We start from the raw sequence: 17,483 nt of genomic DNA on the forward strand, positions 1-17,483 counted from the left end.
TGAAAGATTTTCCTCTGCACAGTTTTTAAAGGAAATTGTTTTTGCAAAACTTGATTTTAGGATTGTCCTGAATAAAGGGGAAAGCCAGCTTTGTTACATATAATTTTTATCATAAATCAAAATAAGTCTACTAATTACTAAGGCAAACAGAAGTCAATCAAGTGATAGCACTTTAGCTAAAGGTATTCTTAAAATAACAGTATGAGAATAGTCTAAACAAGACTATCCTTATTGTAGCTTAGCTTTTAGTGTCAGAATGCTATTCTGATCCTCACTGAGATCATATTAAATATAGTTCAATGATTTACTATTAAAATGCCCTATTATTCTATGGCATCACAGATTTTATAACTTCAGTGTGTTTTTATAGCTTTTATAATTGAGGTTTTCATAAATCAACAACAGTGCATGTATTTTCTTAGGTGAGATCAGCCAAATATTTATTAGAGCTTTTAAATTTAGTGCTTAATAGCCTCAGCATTAGATATAATTTTATGAAAAATATTTTTATGCTTACCACCCATGAATTTTGTTTTTTTGTATAGGTTGACATTAAGGCATCCAAACTATGTAGCTCTTTTTGTTTACTGTAACTGTAGGTTCTCTTGAAACACCCGCTTGTTCTTGAAATGTAGGCTAGGTCAGTGGTCGCCAACTGGTGGTCCGCGTTGGTCCGTGAGGTCCGAAAGGTTGGCGACCGCTGGTCTAGGCTATTTCACAAAGGCTGCAGTCACCTGTTCTAGAGAAGTACTGGCTCGGGCGGTGCTCTGGTGAGACGAGCTGTGCGGGGAGGGACGGGGACACAGCCCAGCACAGCCCCTGTGGTGAGTTAGGTATGGCTGTGGCGGTGAGCTCCAGCTGAGGGAGGGGTCGGGTGGGTGAGAAGCAGTTCCTGGAAGAGATGGCACTTGAGATGAGTGTTAAAGGACAGATGGGAGGGAGAGGAGAAAGTGAGGAAGTCCGTTCCAGACATGAAACAGCCTTGCAGCATCTTGTGAAAACCATTTGAAAGGGCGATGGGGGTGCCTGTGAGAAGCATGCTCTCCCTCTGTCGCTCCCCTCCCAGAGCACTCAGTAACCTTAGAGACTGAGTTATTCGGTGATCACTCACACTGTTTCCTGCCGGTTGCCTTAGTGTTTGTGAGGATAATTTCAGTCAACTTTCCAAAGTCTTATGGCTTCAACAGTCAGGCTCTGTGGCATGAAGAAAAACTATCTTGATGTGTATAAACACATGGTTTCATGTATTCACACAATATATTCAAGATGATCTTATAGTTTTATTTTTTATTGTTAATGTGATTTTATACATATTTTCACTTCAGCCAAGGATATGTTTATTGATTTGAGGTGGGGTGGGGAGAAAGAGAGAGAATGAGAATGAATGAATATGAGGCATCTGTATCTCTTCGTTGACTGCCCATCTGTATTTTTGTATCCCATTCACCCACGTGTTCTCAGCACAGTCTATAACATGACACTGTGCCTGTCTTCTTCCAGGGTAAGAAAAAGAAGAGGAAGAGAGAGAAACTACAGGAATCCACATCAGGTAGGCACCCTGTGACTTTTCAGTCAATCCTCACGCTTCTGACCAACACCTTTAAAGTAGTTTGCCTCTTTCTACACACACACTGCTTTATTCGGCAACTGTATCTTGTAATACTTCCACTTTGCTTTTCCTCCTGAAATTCTTTAAAAATGTTTTAAGAGACCTTTCTTTTCAATGTGACTTTGTGTTTAGGTACATCCAAAAACTCCTCTCCCCAACCCTGTCCCCTGGAATCCTGGTTAACTGTGGTTGTTTGTTTTGCTTTGTTTTTGCTTCTGTTGTCTATGTTCTCTTTGCTTTATTAATACTTCTGTTCTTCTATTTGCAGAACTCTTTACAGTAAAAATTTTTATGATGATTCTATAATATGCTACCTTATATCCCCTTGAGAATCTTTTTTGTGGTTTAGGTTATTTAAAAATATAAAACATGGTGTTAGGGTTTATCTTTCCTACACATTAATTCAAGGCATCAATCAGTGAGGTCCTATTTATTTCCCCTTTTTCTTTCATTAAAAGTAAGGTCACTTGTACTGCACAAATAAAAATGGCTGGTATAAGAACCATAAAGAGTAAAGCAAACAGGTCCACTTGATGTTGTAGCTACTACGTATTTGGAATGTTCAAAAACCTCGTCAATAAAAATTTGTTAAAGACACAATTTTCTGCAGGTACAGGTCCAAGAATGACAGCTGCCTACATCTGAAACATGGTAAGAACGACTCTCTGGTCCTACTGCTGACATTCGTTATAAACAGAGGCACTTGCTTGCGAATCTCCTTGCTCACTCAGCATTGCTCCTTTAAAGAGGAAACTCCACCAAAAGCAAATTAGCGCTTTAAAAAGAATCTAATGGTTTTTATACCGGCTATGTATTTGCAATATAGTATGCGTTCATCTCTCCCCTTCTTCCTGCTCTGCCCCTTTAATCTTTCTCCATCCCCTTTTCCCTGACTCTGTTCTCAGCCATTCCTTACTCGGAGTGGCAAATCTGCCTCCTTAAAAAACAAACAAACAACAACACAAACCAGCAAGCGAAATGCCGTCTTTCTCCGCACCCGGGGCTGGGTGAGGAGCCCAGGCCATTCTGTCTCAGCTCGGCTCCTTCTGCTCTCTAGGGCTTCCTTTCAATTAAGATGACACACAGATACTTAAAAGTTACTCATTTGTTTCTCGTGAGAAAGATGTGCTCTATTTATTTATTTATTTATTTATTTATTTATTTATTAAACCTGTCATGGGGACTACTTACTTGATTAATTGTATTCTGCTACCAAGATTTTTCTTCATTGGTAACCATTGCTAGATCTCCCTCTACTATTTGCAAGTAATACTCATTTCTTTTTGCTCTAAAATTATTTTTGACCACATAACCACCAGCCCAGGGAACCTGCCTTGTACACTGACTTGGTCTTTGCTAAGTTTTTTAAAACTTAGTGTGTCCGCATTTTCTCCCAGTGACAGTTCTTCTCGAAGGAGCCACCTTGGATTCTGCTGTCTCTCTAGCAGCCACATCCAGGTGCTGTCCGTTCTGTCTCTTGGGTCTGTCTGGCTTTCCTCTCTCACTTGCCACAGCCCAGCTCGGAGCACAGACTTTCCATCGGATTATTGCAGTAGCCTTTGGGTCATTTTCCTGCCAGTTTCCAGAGGAATTTGCTCAAACACAGACTGATTATGTCACTTCCCAACTAAAACAGTCGGTGCTTTTCACCGCCCGTAGGATCAAGAGCAAACCACTTAGTGCTGCCCCACCTCTCCCCTCTCCTCAGAGTTCAGCCTTCAGCCGCTCGCTCTCCGCCCCTCCTGCCCTCCCGCCTGTCTGATGAGTCCTGTGCTCAGGCCAGGCAGAATTACTGGCGGTTCCCAGGTGGGTGCCGGCTGCTGCACGCACTGCCTTGTGCTTGGAGGGCCGGGTGCCTGAGTGGAGCGCTGGCCTGCAGACCATTTGGCTCTTGACTAGAACCAGGTGACTCCTACTTAGTCTTTAGAACTACATTTTGGTGCTGAAATGTCAATGCAGTTTCCCAAAGGAGCCAGCAGAGGTTTGGGAACCAAGTAGATCTGAATTTTAAATCCACCTTTTGCCTGGGCAATCTATTTCAGCTTTTTTTTTAAATCCTCACCAAACGATATGTTTTTTATTGATTTTAGAGAGAGAGGAAGGGAGGGAGAGACACACACATCAATGTGAGAGAGAAATATTGGTTGGCTGCCTCCTGAACGTGCCCTGACTGGGGATTGAACCTGAAACCTATGTATGTGCCCTGACCAGGAATTGAACCTGCAATCTTTTGGTGCATGGGATGATGCTCCAACCAACTGGGCCACCCGGCCAGGCCTCTACTTCAGCTTTTTCATCTTCGTTCTCCTCATCTGTGAAATGGGGATGGTAAGACCTACCACCTGCAGTTGTTTCTGTGCCACAGGTGCCTGCCTTCCTCCTCCACCCTCACTGAGACCCGACTTGGGTGCTCTCTCCTCTGTGCAACTCCCTGATCTTACTCAGATTCCCAGGTTCTTCAGAATCCCATCACCGTAGTTCTGTGATATCAAAAGTCTTCTAACCCTGGCCAGGTAGCTCAGTTGGTTAGAGCATTGTCCCCACCTAGGAAGGTTGTGGGTTCAATCCCCAGTCAGGGCACATATAAGAATCAACCAATGAATGCATAAATGAATAGAACAACAAATCTCTCTCAAAATCATTTAAAACACAACTCTTCTAAACTAATGCAGAGAGGCAGGCTTTTCTCTGAGTGAAAAGAGGGCCATTCCTTCATCGAGGTGTCCAAACAAAGAATCCAAAAAATGTCACAGATGCTCATCTTTAATTCAGCCTGACAGCTATGATCCTAGGACCTATTCTGAAGCCTCCCCACTTGGTGATGAGGAGCAAGGAGCAGAAAGGTGACTTAATCACCAGCCCTGCCTCCAGAAGCTCATGGCTTCTATCATAATAGAAGTAATTCTAGTAACCATCACACACACGAGCTTGTGTGGGATTTTTTGCACTCTTTTTGAGTACTGACGCAGGTCTGGACAGCAGTCTTTCCTTCTGTGCTCTTCCCCCAAAGGGGAGATCCTCCAAAGTGCAGTGTGCTGAGGACTGACCTTCACAGACTCGCTCCACCTTCTATTTGCATCCAAATCTCTAATGCTGTTTCTATTAAAAACCATGGAAAATGTATTACTATACTTCAGAGTTTGTATTTGGTTTTGTGTCCTTATTGATTAACATTACCTAGTATTTTCCATTAGAAGATTAAGCAGAGTTTGTGTCCTAGAGTGAGTGTATCCCAAACAACTTTTTTAAAAAAATAAGTCATAACTATCATTGTGCTTTCTTGTCACTTTTTCTAAAGTTAAGGTGTCCTCTCTAATCTGAATTTTAAATCCACCTTTTGCCTGGGCAATCTATTTCAGCTTTTTGCAGTAGCCTTTGGGTCATTTTCCTGCCAGTTTCCAGAGGAATTTGCTCAAACACAGACTGTGTGATCCCAGAAGAAAACAAAATAAAGTGGGCCCCACCCTCTTCCAGCCAAAATTCCCACCAGCTGCTTGTGGGGCTCCAGACGGTGGGGCTTCCCTGGCTGCTGGGCCGTCCTTCAGCCTTTGAAGTCACTGTCCCCTCACTGTCCTGCTTCGGAGAGCTGCACTGGTGGTCCCTTGATAAGAATTACTGAGCAGCCCTAGCTGGTTTGGCTCGGTGGATAGAGCATCGGCCAGTGGACTGAAGGGTCCCGGGTTCGATTCCAGTCAAGGGCACATGCCTGGGTTGTGGCCTCGATCCGTGGGGCATAGTGCAGGAGGCCTATCAATGATTCTCTCTCATCATTGATGTTTCTATCTCTCTCTCCTTCTCCCTTCCTCTCTGAAATCAATAAAAAATATATGCATATATAAATATAAATAAATATATAGAGAGAGCAGAAAGGAGCTAAGACTTGCATTCATAAAGATTTCAGTAAATTACGAATAATATCTCTGCTCTTCCCCCACCTTCTCTTTGTGTTAGGAATTCAGGAACTGTGATAGGTATAGTAGTTGACTTGTTTCGTCATCATTCAGCAGGCACTGAGCACCAACGGAAGCCAGGCTGTGAGAGACCTGGAAGTAGAGTGCTGGACTTGGCGCGGGAGCTCCCTGCTCTCACGGTGCTCATACTGCTGCGTGCCGGGTGGTTGATGAAGAATGAATGGGGAAGTATATACGCTGTAATCAAAATGAAGCGGGGATTGGGCTTGGTGTCTGCTTCAGGCTGGCTGCTCAGAAAGGGCCTTTCTGAGGATGTAACACTTGGGGACACCCAGTTGTTACCCTGAGAAATGGAGGGTGTTCTGTGTATGGTGCTGAAATAGAGCAGTGGCAAAGCAAGGAAAGGCAAGGAAAGAGAGCCTTGTGTTGCAGGAGGAGCTTGGACTAGGAGTGAGGCCCCGGCCCCTCACGTCACCCCTGAGTAAGCTGTGGGGCCTGGGGCGGGTCATTTCCAATCAGTGTGCCTCTGGCTCCTTGTGTGGCAGGACTGAGAGGGCTCCCACCAGCTTCCTAGCCTGCTTTGCTCCCCGTGGTCTGCACTGCCTCCCAGTGTTGTCAGAGTGACTCGGGTCTCTTTTATATTCACTAGTCTGCAGTCTGCATTCTGTGCCTGGGTGGTTTGTAACCATTACACACCTGTGTGATCTCGGATGACTTGTACCCACAGTGGCTGTGTTATGTTCCTGCAAAGGTCGCCCTGCCTACCCCCTTCTTCCCAGGCCAGGGCCTGGATGCTCTGCTTCTATGGGTTTGATTCTCCGCTGACATGATCAAGTGGCTCCATTTGACAGTCTTGAGCAGGGGTCCTCGAACTACAGCCCGCAGGCCACATGCGGCCTGCCGGGTGTTTTTGCCGCCGCTGCCTGTTGCTGAATTTGTTCATAGTTTTTTTTTAAACTATAGTCCAGCCCTCCAACGGTCTGAGGGACAGTGAACTGGCCCCCTGTTTAAAAAGTTTGAGGATCCCTGGTCAAGCTTGAGTCATGCTAGTGCTGGCTTCACCTTAGATACAAACCGAAGACAGATAAAACACGTGATTAGAATCAATCATGCGGGTAGTGCGATGTGAAGGCTCCCACGGCTAGTCTTCAGTTCTGAAGGGAAGTAACGGAGTATTAGCTAAGTCCTGCTGCTCCTCTCTATTGTCAGGTAAAGCTGATGGAGCACAGGGCCCAGGCAGGGGAGATGTCCTGACTCCAACAGGAAGAGTTTTTGTGTGTGTGTGTGTTTTATTTTTAATTGATTTCAAAGAGGAAAGGAGAGGAAGAGAAAGATAGAAACATCAATAAGAGAGGATCATTGATCGGCTGCCTCCTACATACCCCCTACTGGGGATTGAGCCTGCAACCCCGGCATGCGCCCAACCTGGAGTCGAACCCTGACCTCCTGGCTCACAGGTCAGTGCTCAACCACTGAGCCACACCAGCTGGGCCGGAAGATATTTTTTTGAGATGGTTTATTTCTCTTATGTACACAGTGAAACGTAACACTGTTTGGTGTCCTTAAAGAAAATCTTTCATCCGTGTCTGTTGCTCAAACGCTAGAGCCTCTCATGACTCTGAACTAGTATGGAACCATCAACTCAAAGGAAAATGCCCTGCTAACAAGGAAAAGGCTCTCTTCAGCGAACCAAAAAGCCCTCTGGAAGCTTGTGTTTCTACTCTTCAAAAGATAGGTTTCATTTAAAGCTTCCCCTTTTGCTGATGGGAAATGCCACTGCAGTCGCCTCATGCAGACCGAGATAGAACCTGGCGATTAAGCAGTTCCTGTGCCCCCAGCTGTGTCCCCGTTTCCCCTGTGCTTCCACTTCGGGTCTTAGGAGAAGAGTGTTTACTCTGGTGAAATCGTGCTGAAACACAGAACTGACGTTCACCCCGTAACTATACCTTGCCACAGCTTCCAGGACAATTAGCAGTGGGATCTGTAAGAGACATTCTTCTAGATTGGAGTGATTCCCAAGCTGTGGGTCTTTCACGAAAGCCCAGTTCATCCTTAGCTGTTGGGCTGTGGGAATGCTGGGAGCGCAGGGCCACAGGGGATGAGACTGCACATGTTCTCCTCAGGCCCAACTGGAAGGCAAGTATCATGAATGCCAATCATTTGTGTGTTTTTTGTTGTTTCCTTTTTAAAATATATTTTTATTGATTCCAGAGAGGAAGGGGAGAGGGAGAGAGAAACATCAACGATGAGAGAGAATCGTTGATCGGCTGCCTCCTGCACACCCCACACTGAGGATCTAGCCTGCAACCCGGGCATGTGCCCTGACCGGGAATCAAACCGGGACCTCCTGGTTCATAGGTCAACACTCAACCATTGAGCTACACCAGCTGGGCTAATCGTTTGTTTATTCTCTGCAAATACACAGCGAGGACGACTCCTGCAAGAACTGCATTAGGCAGTGTGTGTGTGTGTGGGGGGGGGGGGGGCTTGCTAACTGGGCCCTGTCCCTTCCTGGCGTGCTCCCAGTTTAAGAAGGTGCAGATGTACACATGGGTAATTAGAAAATAATATGCTTTGTGCTAGGAAGGAGGCGCATGCAGTGCATTATGTAAGCATAAAGAGAACAGGAAGTACGTAAATCAGAGTGAGATCGGGGAAGGCTTCCTAGAATAGGCAGCACTTGAGCTGCTCTGTCACGAGGGAATTCTTGGGTTTGATAGAACAGGGATCAAGTTGCTGTGAGCTTCCAGTGTTTTGGTTCATGTTTGATTTGGAACACGTAACATCTCAAGAGTTTGTCAGAAGTCAGAGATTATCCTCAAAGACTGAATTTCCTTTCCTGAGCTAATCAAGATTCATACGGAATTAAAGAAGCCAAGAATTAGAATTTTTTTTTTAGAGAGGATTGTCATTCTGAGTTTACTGATTTAAAAATGTAACTTCACAACTTGGTTAGTAACTTTAGCAAAATACCAACAAAAAAGCCCACCATCTTAAAATTATATAGTCTGAGAAGATATTCTAGTGATAGTTTGATGTATTTTCTTTGATTATATAACCTCAAAGAACTAGTTTAAAAGTAGAAACATGCTATCTCTAAAAAAGCATAAAACCTCCGGTTCAGTGCAGACGCAGATGCACACAGGCGCTCGGTACAGACACACCTGCTTTCGGCTTTATCGCGTATACTCGCTAACCTGAAAAATTAGTGTTTTTACTTTAACCTTTATTTTTCTGGAGCCAAGAGGTATGTAGGGGAGGTAGTTTCTAGTACAGTATAGAATGCAATAGCTGTTTGTGCAGTGCTTGGATTTATATGTTTAAGAAAATTCTTCTAGCTTTCTGTTTGATGGTGGTATTTGTGAGCCTGGCGAGGTGGTTAGGGATGGGGAACCTGGGGTCCCTGGGTCCTGTGAGGCCTCCCTACAGAGCAGCCTGACTACAGAGTGGAACAGAGACATCCTCAGGGCGGGTGATAGTACTGGGGCCTGGGTGTCTCAGGACCCTGGCCCGAAGCCAGGAGTACCCTGCCCTGGAATCAGGGAGTGGACTAGATATTTTCAGTGGTCTTGTTGAGAAAAACGTTTATTTCAGACTAGTGTCCCGGTGCACGGATTCGTGCACATGGAAAGAAAATTAATTAGAGGGGATATTTTAATATACACTTAGGCACTGAGTGTGTCAGGCACTGAGCAGGGAACACGGGCGTTGAGGGCTTTTGGAAAGGGAAGCTCAACCATTGAGCTACACCAGCTGGGCTGATTGTTCATGAAACTGAATAAAGATAGTGGTGCTGCGCGGCTCCCATGGGCCCGAGTCAGCATGTCCTGGGAAAACGTGTGCACCTGTTCCACCTGCCTGGTCCTTCAATTGGAGGCCTTGCCCAGGGGCACCTCTGCCATTTCCTCAGCGCTCGGATCCTGGTAGCGTGTCATTTGCCTTGTCAGGACCGACAGTTTACTCTGAGCAGGAAGTGGAGGTCTCGGTGGCCCGGAGAGGCTCACGCTCAGCCCCTGCCCTGGGCATGCTCCTGTCTGAGATGGTGGCCTGCCTGTGCCTTCCCTCCTCTTGTTTGGCCACAATCCCTGCTAAACTTGTCCCAGCTGACACTTGACTACAATGTTCCTTATTCGGGACTCCGTGATGAGAACATTCAATAAGGAAAGTGACATCTGCAAGTAAGGGCAGGCCTGGTCACACCGTCTTAAATAGAGACGCTGCCTGGGGGCACTGGCTGGGCCACGCCATATGTGGACTGCGGGTGTTCAGATCCTGCCCCTTCTGCAGGATGCCTTCTGCGCGCTGCTGCGGGCGCCTCGAGATCACAAGGAGCGCAAGAACCCATGCTAGCGTGAGCAGGGCAGGAAATCTATTTTAAGGATACAGGAGCATCTCTTGGAAGCCAGACCGTTGGGCTGAGGAGAGGACTAGAGGGTGGGTGGCCTGGGAAAGCTGTCCAAAGGTTCTTCCTGCCTCTTACGTCCGTCCCTCCCTGACAATTGCTCCATTCTCCCTCCTGCAGATTGACTTCCTGAGTTCTTTGATCCTCAGGCCAGAACTCCCAAGCTTAGGTGTTGTTACAATCTCAGTCTCCCAAAGGGATGGCGATTCTTTCCAACCCCAGGGAAGGGGCTCTGGCTGGCCCAGCGCCCTCAGACAGACTTCTGCCCGACCCGTCATCAGCTGTGGCCAGAGGAGGTGGTCACGCCTTACAGGTGCTGTCAGGGCTCACTGCTCTAGCCTGGGTGTGAGGAGTGGGCATGAGAGGAGCGCGAGGCAGCAGCCCACAGGTGTGCACTGCAGCTCTGTAGTCGCTGCGGCCCGGCCTGATAGCTCAGCAGACAGGGTGGTTTTATCTGGACAGCCATGCGTTAGGGAAGACACTGGGGGGGAGGGGGGCGCGGTTGCCCACCTGGTGAAAGCCTTTGAAATCTTGGCTGTACTTCGGTGTCCTTGCCATCAATCCCTCTTCCTTCTTTCCTGGCCCAAAGAGCTGGCATTGTGTGCGAGTTGCCGTGGGCAACAGAAATGGGGAACCAGACCCTTGGCTCTCAATGTTGATCACGTGCCATTAAAATACAGGAGGGAGAGAAGTGTGAGGCTTGGTCAACCCTCATAAGACACGTAATACTTGGTATTGTCCATGAAATTGAATACAAGATCAATGCACAGAATAGTTGATAGAAAAAAAGTATTTTGGACACATTTCTTTTTAATCAGAATGCTTTTCTCACTGAGCCATCTGGATTTATAAAGGAAATCAGCCCTTCTGAATAAGGGGGTTTCCCAGAGAACTCTAGGTTTACCTTTTATTTAAGTTAACAAAGCATGTAATGGTTAACTCTTTTGGGTGTAACTGCCTTCTTCAACAGAATACGTGGAAATTAAATATTTCTTCATACCTCCTATCATTATTCCACAGTGCACATATGTGACATATATAGTACATGCTAATGAGGAATTGGTGCTGTTGGCCAATATTCTTAATGACCCCTGTCATGTTGGATTTTTAAAACTCTGCTCTTGCCCTGGCTGGTGGCTCAGTTGGGTGGAGTGTCTTCTGGTACACCAAACGGTCGTGGGCTTGATTCTCTGTCAGGGCACATACCTAGGTTGCAGGTTCGATCCCCAGTCAGGTTGCACGCAGGAGGCAACCGATCCAAGTTCTCTCTCACATCCATGTCTCTATCACCCTCTTCCTCTCTCTCTAAAAATCAATTTAAAAATAAACAGATCCTTGGGTGAGGATTAAAAAAATTGTTTTAAAATCTGATCTTTACAATATTTTGTGCCTTCCTTTTCTGCCTGAGATTCTACCCCTCTTGGACAGTAATATGCGCCTTCTGACATTATGTGGATCTGGAATGAGAAGATGAAGCTTATTTAAATAATATATAAATGAAAAGTACATGGGGCCCAGTTGGCACGTGGCGGCTGCTCTGATGAGGAAGAGTGGTAGTATGTGCTGTTTGTGGGGGTGACCTTGCCAGCACTGTGACAGCTTGAGGCTCTGCCACGTTCTCGTCCTCAGCTGTGTTCTTTGGAACCGAAGCTGCCAGGTTCACTGACAGCCAGGTGAGGGGGGCGGTTCTGCCAAAGCTGTCCGTGCACTGCAGGAAGCTGCTTTGTTCTTTTTGACAGACTGAGGAGAAAGGTGTGGTGGAGAGAACATATGCTCAGGGCTCAAAAGCTAATCCTGCCACCTGTTGGGGGTAACCTCAGGCATGTTGCTTAACCTCACTCAGCCCCCATTTCCTTATCTGTAAGTGATGATTACATGACACTGTACATGTCAAGTACTTGCCAGTGCCTGGCACACCCGTGCTTGGCGGACATTGCTTTTCCTTCCCCCTCACCCACTTCTTGTAGACAAAGCCTCCTCGGAATCAGCAAGGCTGTGACCCACAGGGAGCCAGGAGGCCTGGGTTCTCTCGGGGGTCACCTGGGATCTGCCCCTGGATGACCGTATGCCTCCGCCTCCTCTGAAACCACGGCTGGACCAGCTCCGTCATGCTTGCTTCCTGCTCTGGAAGGAGGCACGTCTCGCCTGACATACATGACATTGCGCAAGGCGGGAGTTCACGCCCTGAAATCACAGGCTTTTGTCAGTTTGCCCTGCGGCAGGGCTGAAACTTCGACAGTTGGCGTGAGGTGTGCAGTGTGCTGCTGTAAGGCGAACTTCGCAATTAAAACCTGCCTCTGTTCACCTCACAGGCACCTCTCCTCGGATTTCATGCCATAACTTTAGAACATTTGCAGTTCCTGCTCCTGGCTCGTCACATTTGGGTGGAGGATGAAGGAAGGGTTTTTTTATTCCAATCTTTGAACCTTCTTCACCATTTCTGAGCAAGGACATGATACTACATGACACCAAGGGGCTGGGGCAGGTCTTCTCATCTTCCTACAGCCCGCTCCGGGGCCCATGGAGGAACGCGTCCCTCTCACATGCGTCCTCCCTGGGGAAGGTGTGGGCTGGCAAAGCATCAGCTTCATAGACTCTCCTGTCAGAGCTGATGGAGCAGGAATGACCCCTTTCTCTTCACTTCTGAGTCAAACCTCAGAGTCAGTGCTGGTTCTCCCTCCATCTTGAAACCTTTGGGCTTCTGGTTCCATCTGGTTAGTGGGATATTTTGTCAAGGCTGGTGTTTGGTCCAGGAGAGAGAACATCATGGGTTTCAGCTGGGGGAGGCGGTCGCCTTGTGCCTCCTGGGAATCCACTGTCCAGAGGGCCCACCCTCGGGAGTGACTCCCGCGGGAGGAGCCTGAGCTCTGACACACACAGAGGGCTCCCTGGCTCCCTTTGAAGTGGGCGTCTAATTGCGGCTTTGATTGCACAGATTTCACTGGTGGGTTGGGCTACGCCGGGGCTCGCCTGGCCTGGCCCAGCCCCCGGTGGAGCCTTAGATGTGGGAAGTCTCTAGTCTCCCAGCGCCATGCCTGTGGTTTCTTGAAAAGACTCTTGATTTGACCAGTGTTATATCAGTGAAGCAACCCTGCCAGCCCCCATTGGTCCCACTTGGAGGTAAGACTTGGTCTGCCCTGACAACCCTGTGTTTATAGGAGCAACCAGGTTCGGACCGCCATACCTGAGAGTTGAGGCAGTTTCTTGGCCCATGTATTTAATGTTCGTGCCACTGTTAGGAAAGTGTCCCGGTGGGGGCGAGCTGCTTTTTGTCCGTTGTACAGAGGACTCTGAAGCCAGCTTTCCCAGAGGAATTGAGGGAGGACACAGAATGAATCAGCGGCGGGGAAGCGTGTGGCTACCTGGGGAAGAAACGGCTTCGTCAGATGCCGACATTCCTTCGGGAGGTGCACGTTACCTCTGTGGTGGACGGCCCCCCGGACAGCCAGGCTTGTTCTGACACTTGTGTTAGTGCTGTGCTCAGCTCAGGAGGAGAAGAGGCGGCCCATTGGGGTGAGGTCAGAGGGGAAAGGGCGCCTCAGAGAGCCGAAGTGGGGGTGCTATAGACTGGCAGGTGTCCAGCCCTGCTCAAGGAGTAGGGCCACCGCAGGGCCGTGGAGGTCTTGACCTCATGACCTCATAGTCAGACTGTGGCTGGGATGAGGGACGGATCCCAACAGAGGGACAGTGTGTCTCCTTCAGCCTGCAGATGATCTGAGGCCGGCTCATCTGCCGCTGCACAAGCCTGGCCCAGTGCCAGGGTTCTTATTGCAGCATCAAGAAGGATTCAGCAATCTGGAGAAGGCTGTGCGTAGATTAAGGAGGAGTCTGGAGACCAAACATAATTTTGAAAGGCATTTGGGGGTCAGAGGAGCTTAGTAAAGGAGCTAAGTTCTAAGATCTCAGGTCTTAGGTCTCCTCATCTCAGGACCTCATGCTTTTTATTAACACAATTTGTCCTGAGGCGAGGCAGAGATATACACTTCAAAGGGTCAGGGTTTTTGGTACAGAGTCCATTGTCGGAAATGGAAGAATTAGCCTACAGCTGTTCAGGTGTTTGGCCAGTAGGAGGCAATAACATATAGATTAAGATGCCCTTTAGCTGTCTGGCAGCCACAATCAATTTAATGTATCCTATTCAGGTTTGGGGAAATGCCTTCAGCCATTCCCAGATGCAGCCCTGATGTCATGCTGGAATTGGTCTCCGGCAGCCCAGGGCTGCAGGCCGTCCGCACACATTAGAAAACCACAAGGCGGCAGTGTTTTCCTGTCACACGGGAAAGGGGCGTTTGGCAGGAGGACAGGCATTGACATGGTCCTCAGTGGACAGCACTCTGTGGTTAACTGCCCTCTGTTTGGTCGCTTTCTGTTTTCAGTAACTGCCCAGATACACAGATAGTTTCTACGCAGTTTCGATGAGTCCTTTTGAGGCCGGTCATCCCAGGAGCAGCTAGTGTTCCCCGGGCTCACCGCGCACCAGGCTCACAGGCCTGCACCTCGGGCGCTGGCCTCGCCTGCCCTCCCGGTCCCCACTCCACGGAGCACTCTCCTTCCGTGAACAGCACTTGACAGACTGCAACCTCCCACCCCAAGTTCAGTTTTCATTATGAAACTATTTTCAAAGCTTCCTTCTATTTCTCCTCTAAGTCTCTCTCCACTCAAAAAGCATCAAGAAATTCACTATTAGAATTAATTTTTTGAAGAAAACTTCTTCTGGTAACAAGGACAGCACAAACACGAACATTGGGATTCATCTGCGATGGCCAGGGACCCAGGTCGTCTGACCGGGGTGGCCCCCCCAGGTTCCTTCCCGGGTGAAGGAACCAAACTTCGGCATGCTTTCACTTTCCCTGCATCTTTGTCTCATCCTGGTACAGCATTTATATTTTATTTTTAGTTGCTTTAAAAAATCTCATTTTAGGATTTGGGGATCCTTTGTGAAAGTCATTGTCATCAGCAATATCAAACAACAGTTACTCAAACACTTGTCAAGTGTACAAACCAAGGCTAACATTAGAGATCTTAGTTATCGGGAAGAAAAAACGAGAGGACTGTAAGTCTGCAGTGAGACTGGAGAGGCCTATGCGCAGTGGACTGAGTGGTGGACGGAGCACATGCTGGTCGCAGGGGCTGGCGGTGGGCGTGTGCCTGCAAGGGCTGATGGGAGCAGGGGTGAGTCCTGTGTAGGACAATCACACAGCCGATCCCCACAGTGCACAGAATACCCAAACACTTTAGAGAACAACTCTTCCCCTTATGTGGTCATTGCCCACCACAGTTCATGTTTGTCCGTGATCCAATGTATTAAAGGGATTTTTTTAAAAAGTGTATTTCACATCATAACCTATACATGTATATACGTACGTGGAACTAAAATAAATATTTCAATAAAATACACTTACCTCTCACGTAGTCTGGGGCTACGGGGCTACCATGGGGCAGTTTGTGTAGCCATCGCCGAGTCAGCAGAGTGGATTCATTCCACGCAGAGATCCCAAGTCATGTACTGTGTTCAGTAGAGGTGAAGTCTTGTCCAGGCCTTAGACAGAGTCTCATTAACAGCATCTCCTGTGTTCCTTCCTGAGGTGGAAAACGAAGCTCATTCCCAACGTGCAAAGCCAAGGCGGCGGCCCCGGGACCCCTCCTGGAGATGGAAGCTTGTTGAAACCCAGACTGTCTCCACGGCCTGCCCAGCCGACCCCAGAGGAGAACTGGCACCACCTTCACCCTGAGGTCACCGCTAGAGACACTGATCCACAGAGACAATCACTGCCGAACCCCTTTCATCCACTGCAAGAGCCAAGGTCCAAAATAAAGTGTAAAAAGTTTTTTAAAAGAAAATTCAGCAGCACATGAGAATGCCAGCAGGCCCTGGGTCAGCTGAGCCGCTCTCCTCCCCGCGTGTCCGCCGTGCACTTCCCAGAGCCTCTTGCATCCATACCTGTCACCTCTTGGCAAGGATGGTGACTTGGCTGCCCCCGCGGGCCTGGAGCACCTGGAGCCAGCAGCCAGCGCGGCCTTCAGCGTCCCCGCGGGAACGTGTGGCCGAGTTCCCTCTATGTCTCCGTCTTCACTTTTCCTTCTCTGCCTTTCTCCTGAAGCTTTTATTTAACAGCGCAAAAGGATCAAGTTTGCTTCCTTTTTTTTTTAAACTTGAATATTTTTTTAATTTACACTTTTTAGTTTTAATTTTCTTGTATATTTTGCTAGCTATGAGCTTTTAAGTAAAATTCAAAGATCTGAAAAAGTTGGAAATAAAAAGGGACTGAAAAGAAGCCACTGTTTTTTGGGCAACATCTTGTCCAGTAAGTGGCCACGTCCACTCAGCTGGTCGCAGTCGGCAGTGCTATTCCATTTTATTTTTCTTCGGATCTCGTTTTTGTTTTTTTTAATGGTAAACCTTAACAGATACTTTCGGTAGTCCAGTTTGCAGTGAATTTTCATTTCTTTCCTTCTCACCCCTTCTTGTAAAAAGCCCAGCACTTGAATTGTTATTACTTTAAATGTTCTGTATTTGTATCTGTTTTTATTAGCCAATTAGTGGGATTTTATGCCAGTTGTTAAAATGATCATTGATGTACCCTTTTTTTTTTTAAATAGCAAGGCACAGCCTTTGCCCCAAACTGTCATCTAACGTTTGTCATTCCAGTTTGCGTTAACGTGCTGAGCATTTTTTAAAAGAAGCTTTGTAATAAAATTTTTTAAAGTGTAATTTCTTTTTAAAGCGTGAAGTTCCTGATCATCTGGAGTTGGTGATGGTGAACTAACTCCACAGGCCAGGCCACAGCTGCTCTGTCCTTGACTGAGGGGCATTGCTGATGCAGCTTTAAAGGTACACCTCCAAGGAACTTGTACGGAGTGGGCCCCTCCACCTCCTTTCCAGGTGTAGACGAAGTCGGGGCCAATGGGAAGAAGAGGGTCCCCAGGATTCGGATGGGACTGATTCCCTTCTCGAGCCCCTCAGACATCGCCGTGGGCTCCACCCTCAGCTTGCTGCCATGTCTGCAGGTGTGCCGCGCTTTCCACTTCATAGCTCATTGCTTCTCAAACTGGGTCCCCAGGTCAAGGTGTCCCTGTGCCGAAGGAAGGTTTTAACTCCCGCTAGTCTCCCCAATGTCAACATTTCCCCAGTATTGAGTTTGTATTCTAGAAGTCTCCCTTTTGTTACACTACTAGCATATAGGTTGGTATCTGACTTAGCCAAAAATAGACATTTTGCGCTTCAAACGTCAGTATTTCATGATTTTCCACGATCGTTTCCCATCCATTGAGATAGCATGAGGACCATTCATACCATTGGTCTAACTTAAGTCTCTAGCTGAAATCCTATCTCTTTTTTTCAACCTTCAATACAGCTGGGGAACAGCTGGCTACCATACTTGTAATAACCCTCCACATACTGTACTTGAAGATTGCCATTAAATCACCCCTCAAATTTCTCTTCTCCAGGCTAAGTAATCCCAACTCCTTGAACCTTTCATCATCAGTCCTTTAATCATTTTTATTACTATCCTCTGGAATCTCGCCAATTCCTCTTCATTTAGTCCTAACTTGAACCAGG

At 47.4% G+C, this 17,483-nt stretch overlaps 1 protein-coding gene across 4 annotated transcripts in view; it reads left to right on the forward strand.

The window, feature by feature from the left end:
* The window catches only part of LEF1 (lymphoid enhancer-binding factor 1), a 116,149-nt gene extending 99,515 nt beyond the window's left edge, over positions 1-16,634 (forward strand). For 2 of the 4 annotated variants that reach the window (XM_005872417.2, XM_005872419.2), the window contains 2 exons: positions 1,501-1,549; positions 15,508-16,634. In XM_005872417.2, coding sequence (XP_005872479.1) covers positions 1,501-1,549; positions 15,508-15,587 — 129 coding nt within the window. In that variant the 3' untranslated portion in view covers positions 15,588-16,634. Of the gene's footprint in view, positions 1-1,500; positions 1,550-2,219; positions 2,261-15,507 lie in introns of all 4 variants that reach the window. The other 2 variants (XM_005872416.2, XM_005872418.2) reach the window with 2 other exon arrangements.
* The last annotated feature ends 849 nt before the right edge of the window (positions 16,635-17,483 follow it).

This window comes from Myotis brandtii, unplaced genomic scaffold (assembly GCF_000412655.1).
Source record: "Myotis brandtii unplaced genomic scaffold, ASM41265v1 scaffold38, whole genome shotgun sequence".
Lineage (NCBI taxonomy): Eukaryota > Metazoa > Chordata > Mammalia > Chiroptera > Vespertilionidae > Myotis > Myotis brandtii.